Below are 6,215 nucleotides of genomic sequence, written 5' to 3' on the forward strand. Positions count from 1 at the left end.
CCTTTAAACTTAAATAGCCAAAAACTTACCACTTCCACACAGATAGGGAGGATAACTATTAACAGTTATTTAACCTTTAACATGAACATTAATCAAACGTAATCATTTTTTCTGGGTACATGATACCATACAGCATCCATATCAAACAACATTAAACTTTCATATCAAGGCGGGGGCCTCAAACTAGTGTCCTGCGGGCCACATTTGGCCCGCGGGCCGTGTGTTTGAGACCCCTGATTTAGAGCCTGACATGCGTATTTTTGGGGATGTGGGAGGAAGAGTAACCCTGTAAACTCCTCTCAGAGATTCGAACGTCTCCGTGAAGTGAAAATGTATGAAATGAACAGAATAGATGGCGTTTTTCACCTACTTTTTTGTGACTTATGTCTCTGAGAAGACCTTTTACAAAATTTGGTAGCATCCAATCTTCAAAACTGTCTTGCTAAAGTAAAAAAAAAAAAGATGAAGGGCCGTCATCCAACATGTGATTGACATGTGAAGATGCATGATATGAGCAACACTTACTAATGCATGAAATCATCTGAAAGAAAATAACTACTACTATTAATAATAATAGAGCATAATACAGGAAAATATGTTGATATGACAAACCACTGTCACAAGGCATCGGGACTAGGGACTGGGAGGTTGGTTTTTAAGATGTTTTGAAAAGAAACAGATGCCAACCAGTTGGCAGTTGGGTGGGACCATAAAATGACACGCCACATATAAATATACACACGTGCTGTATGTATATGTATACTTTGTTCCCACCAAAACAAGAGCCCACAATAGTCCAAGTGTAAATAATCAGGCGTGAGAAAGTCAGAAGAAAAGGGAGTGGGCAACAATGGGCTTCCTGTCAAGGCTGCTGACGTCATCATCATCATCATCATTTGCTTGTTTTTTTTTTGGAGTCAGGGCGGAGGTCAAAAGGCAAGCAAGCAAAAATAGTTTTAGTTGGATTTTTGTATAATCATGATTAAAAAGAGCAATAAAAGCAGTTCTATATACAATTAACATTTTAAAATACTTTTTAATATGAGTAACAATTGTATTTGATTATTGTTTTAAAAATATCTTTCTTCTGTTTTAGTTTTCAATGTATTTTTTAAAATGTAATCTTAATAAAACATAATATTTCATGTAATATTTTTTACATCACCTAAAAAGACAAATGTTATTTTTATGTATATATAAATAAAACCATCCTTGATCTACAAATGAACATGCAACAAGAATTGTTACAATTTAAAGGTTCTACTACCTGTTTGCTGTGCACAAATCCACTTCCTTTGTAGTCTCATGACCAAACTTTCTCATACATCTGTGTGTGTGTGTGTGTGTGTGTGAAAATGTGTGCAACAGCGAGGCACTCAGTTCCTGGAAAGCGACGTGTGCTGCTGACTAATACCTGGATTCCTGCTAGAGAGACACATGCCGAGCTGTTCAAGCTTCTAACATTTTTTTGCTTCAGTCAAGAGTTTGCAATGCTATCATGCTGCTTTGGTGAATAACCTGATCTCTCTCGCTCACACACACACGGAAATCATTAAAAAACCATTTATTAATACACAGTTAAAAAAATTTTCATTATAAAAGTCCACATCCAAATTCATGAATGACTTGTTTGTAGAAACAAGCCTTGTATTAGCTTTTTGCTTACAAGATGAACAATGTGGTTTAGGTAATATTCTACTTGATGCATCTGTTGTATAATTCAAATAATTATATGACAGAAGATATAATTATGACTATGCACTCAGACGCTGTCCTGGGTGGTGCCTGATTAAAATGCAAAAAGGTGGACACGGGCTGCATCTCAGCTCTCCATGTGTGCTTCCTGGATGGGCTTGTGGTTGAAGCAATCAGGGACATGGCCGCCGTCCTGGTCAGGCGTGGACAGGTGCTCCAGCTCGTAGCCCCCGTCCCGACTGGCCGGCCGCACCTGGCTGGAGGGCTTCTTGTGCTCTATGATCTGCTGCAACTGGTGGGCAGCGTACTCCGGCTTGGCGGTAAGAGGTCTGCTGGGAACCTCCACACCCAGGATGTCGCTGACCATGTAGGGGCGGAGCCAGCCCACCAGGGGGGTGCTGCCGGGGGTGTAGTGAGTCTGGCGGTGGTAGAAGAGAAGACCGTCCACCTGGCGGAGAGCGGACGTTCACAATAAATCCAAAAGCCTTTCATCTTCAATCCAAACATTGCTGCAGTTAGACAACACAGGAAGGACCCAAAGTTCTCACACTGAAGCTGTAGTCGGCTGCCAAAGCTTTGTGGATGGATGAGGCCGTGCAGTCTGTGCTCTGGAGGCTCACGAAGCGGAACTGTAGAAGCAAACAAATCACTGTTACATAGCTAGCAGGCTACTTCCTGGTACTTGGAGGACGAGGCAAGACCTTATGACCAGACAGATTTCAATTCTGGGGAAAGGGAACGAGTCCATTGTGACACCAACCACAAAAAGACCCCCCCCTCAAAAAAAGTTCCTGTACTGATTTTTGTTTTTATCTTGATGAGCTCAACACATGTATAACAAACAAGAAACAAAACGCCTGGAGCGCTATCAAACTATTTTTCCCACGACAACAGTCGGAAAACAATGAGTCATCTTACATTCGCGGTCTGGAGATTTATACCTGCAAACAAATAGAAAAAAAACTCCTATGTCATCCACACACACGCACCAGTGACTAGGCGAGATTCTCGTTCTTAGCCCTAAACACAGAAGGTTTAGACGAAATTAATGTAACGATCCATCTACACCTGCATAGTACAAAAGCTTGGCTTTGCTACACATCTTAAAATGCTGCCTGCAGCTGTGCCAGCTGTCAGTCAGCTACATAGTAAACAAAGGCTGCATTTTGTTTTCCTTCAGCGAATAGGCTAAGCTAGCATGATGTCACTGTTAAAATGTGAGCGTAACGTTAGCACTGTAGCGTTTGTGTCCTCCTGTTTGAATCTGCGTTTGGGCATCTCATGTGGAGTTTGCCAAATATATGCACGTTAGCTTAAATGCGGACTCTGTATTGCCCATTAGTATGAATGCCAGTGTGAATGATTGTTTATCTATATGTACCCATCCTCTCACCCAAACTCAGCTGGGATAGGCTCCAGCATATGGCTGCGACCCTAGTGAGGACAAGCGTCATAGAAAATGAATGGGACCTTTAAGGTTGATTTTATTTATCCCATATGGACTGTGGTGACTTGTATCAGCACAAAGTACTGAAGACTTGGCAGGCAACGAAGACAAAGAAAACAAGTTCCTGATGTTGTCACTCACAGGGTTGCGTTTGGCGATCTCTGACAGACCTTCTGTCTCCTGGACTTTGGACTGCAGCCAGTAGAAGCGGAAATCGGTCTGTTGATGAGAAAGCAGGCGGTGTAAATACTCGAAAAGAGAAGACGATGGCAACATGGCAGAAGAGAACATCTGTGGTCCAGACTTTGCTACTTAAGCCAATAGACAAACATTCCTGCAGGATCTGGGTAGGCGGTCTCACCGGGCAGTCGTAGACCGGGTGGCCTCTCCAGCACATGACGTCCAGGATGTAGAAGGTCCTGTCCACCTCGCTGTAAATACAGTCCAGGATGGTGTAATCTACATGGATGACATCGTTCACAGCAAGTCAACATCCATCAAGTGACTTTTTGTTCTTTGTTTGATTTTGGTCGAGATCAGAGACAAGAAGGTTGCAAGTTGTGGTATTTCTGGTTACAATCCGGTGGTGCTCTGCGAGCCATTTATTCTAAAGAAGGGGGAATTTCCACACACCTGCACCGTTTGAGAAAAACGGAAATGGCATATTTTGGTGTATTTCTTCATTTTGAGCGGCTGATGAACAGATAAAGTCGGGTACCTTTTCCCATGGCCGAGTTGTGTCGGTTCCCACCAGGCAGCAGGGAGGGGAAACGGTTCACACAGTAGCCGCTTTTTGTGTACGCCGCAGTGGAACCCTGCAGACACACTTGATGACATCACTTTCCTGAGTGGCCACTTCTCTTCCCCAGGTGATCATCTTGCTGTGGCTTCATCCACATCCTGATTGGTTGAGAGGAAAGCAACACAAGTTTCCCACCTTGGAGGCAACGATGAGAGATCTTTTCCCCACGGGACACACCACCATCAGCCAATCAGAGTCCAGCTCTGCCGGGACATCCACCAGCCACTCTGACAGCATGAGCTGAGAACACAAGTTTACAGTTTCAGGCCTGCACTCCCTCTGCTGTACCGCACTGAGCACTGCAGCTGACAGGCACAATTGAGGCATCATGATGTTAAAGCTCCCCCTGTTGCACGGGCATGCAAATACATACCAATGTGGACATTTTTTTTCCTCTTAACACTGACCTGGTTAGCATAATGCTTCGGTAGCTTCCGTCTCTCAATCTCCATCTCATCATCCTCTGGTTTGACGTCTCGCTTCTGTTTCAATTTCTCCACCTCTTGCTGCTGCTGGCTCTCCATGTCCTGCTCCCCATCACTGTCTGACCCCGTCCAGTCGCCATTGGCCAGTCGACGCACATGATCAATGTAGTTTAACCTTTTGCTGAGATTTAGAAAAAAGAAAGAAAAATCCTCACTTGGTGTTTAGTTGACATGTTCACATAGACTAATTAACTACTAATTGAGCTTATTCATGGTTTACATTTTCTGCAGTTCAAGGAAGCGCCGGCGCCGCTCGCTCTGTTCCAGCACGCTGTACTTGCACTTGTACTGGGACAGCCGAGGGTGGGGGGCGGCCGTGCTGTTGGGCTCCTTGGACACAGCAAAGCTGGTCGAGAGGGCTCGGGTCAGATCATCCATGGGGACTCTGGCAGGAAGAACACAGGGAATTAACGGTAAATTGGACGGCGTCGTAGTAGAATTTGAAATAAAACACCCCTTTGTGTCCACACATAGCTCACACCTGGCTGTCCAGTACAATATGCACTTATGTATTTTTGTTTTTTTCCTTTTAATTGTGGAAATTGTTTAAATTCTGTAAAGCACTTTGTGTTGCATTTCTTTGCAGGAAAAGTGCTATACATATAAAGTTGATTTGATTATGCAGTGGCGGTTCTGGCTTGATGATGCCCTGGGCGATTGCCAATATGGCCCATAGCTAGAACTGCTACTGCATGTATGCATGAGAAGAGAGGACAAATTGATGTTTGCCAGGCTCCTTTTTAAGTTTTGGATCATTTCTGTGTCTGAAGAGTTTGGATTTGTTTAACGTCAACGTACTTAACTTCTTTTTACACTTGTACACTTATTTGCCACTTAACATACAGCGCATTTGCCACTTCACTTCTAAACAATTTGCCATAATGCTAATGATGCTGCAATAATAGCAAAACAACAAACATGGCAAAATAGCAAGATAAAACAAAACACTAGGCGTTCACTAGCTGTTGTTAGGCTCGCTACTTTATTGTGTTAGCTGCCGTTGTGTTCGCAGTGCGGCTAACGCAGCTAGCACGCTGTGGGCCAAACAGTCGCTAACCACGGCTACGATTTCACTTCTGTGCCACGATTCAGACCAATTAAACGCCATTATATGTAACAAACCGATAACCATATACGCAACCATGCCGTGATAAATAGCGATAAAATAAAACAGTTACCTTGGACATAGATGGAGACTGCTGCTGCTCCGACGTCACACACACGCCCCCACTTCCCTATCCCAACATGGCTTTACGTTGTTGGCCGACCAACACGAAACTTTCCCGGTGTTTAAATTTGTTAAATTTGTTGTTGTGAATAGTGAAGGAACAATACATAATTATAAAAATATCAACATCAGGTAGCTATGGCAGCCCGTTTTCAAATCATAATTATGTTATGAGATAAAACGTCGAAATTATGAGATAAAAAGTCCAAATTATGAGATACAAACTGCGCATGTGCTGACTTCTTCACTTGGCAAAAATGACGACACAATTGTAAGCAAGGTGGATATCCTACTGAACAGGAACAACTCATGACACATTTAGCAAACGTTGAACATTAACAAAAGGCACATTGTATACCCGCCCACAATTGTGTCGCAATTTTTGCCAAGTGAAGAAGGCGGCACCTGTGGCACATGCGCAGTTCGTATCTCATAATTTCGACTTTTTATCTCATAATTTCGACTTTTCATCTCAAAATGATGACTTTTGTATCTCATAATTTTGACTTTCTTATCTCATAAATTCGACTTTTTATTTATTTTATTATTTTTTTCTCA

The 6,215-nt window shown here is 43.0% G+C and overlaps 1 protein-coding gene across 1 annotated transcript; it reads right to left on the reverse strand.

Annotated features, from left to right (window-relative positions):
- Positions 1–1,541: 1,541 nt before the first annotated feature.
- snupn (snurportin 1) lies at positions 1,542–6,066 on the reverse strand. The gene is made up of 9 exons (XM_058075548.2): positions 5,608–6,066; positions 4,650–4,814; positions 4,352–4,550; positions 4,080–4,184; positions 3,861–3,957; positions 3,504–3,601; positions 3,284–3,361; positions 2,244–2,324; positions 1,542–2,143 (listed from the first exon to the last, which is right to left on the reverse strand). Exons 2-9 carry the CDS (start codon positions 4,805–4,807, stop codon positions 1,823–1,825), a joined length of 1,137 nt encoding a protein of 378 aa, XP_057931531.2. The 5' UTR covers positions 4,808–4,814; positions 5,608–6,066; the 3' UTR covers positions 1,542–1,822.
- Between the last annotated feature and the right edge of the window lie 149 nt (positions 6,067–6,215).

Source organism: Doryrhamphus excisus, linkage group LG1 (genome assembly GCF_037039965.1).
Source record: "Doryrhamphus excisus strain RoL-2023G ecotype Guam linkage group LG1, RoL_Dexc_Guam_v1.1, whole genome shotgun sequence".
Classification (NCBI taxonomy): Eukaryota; Metazoa; Chordata; class Actinopteri; order Syngnathiformes; family Syngnathidae; genus Doryrhamphus; species Doryrhamphus excisus.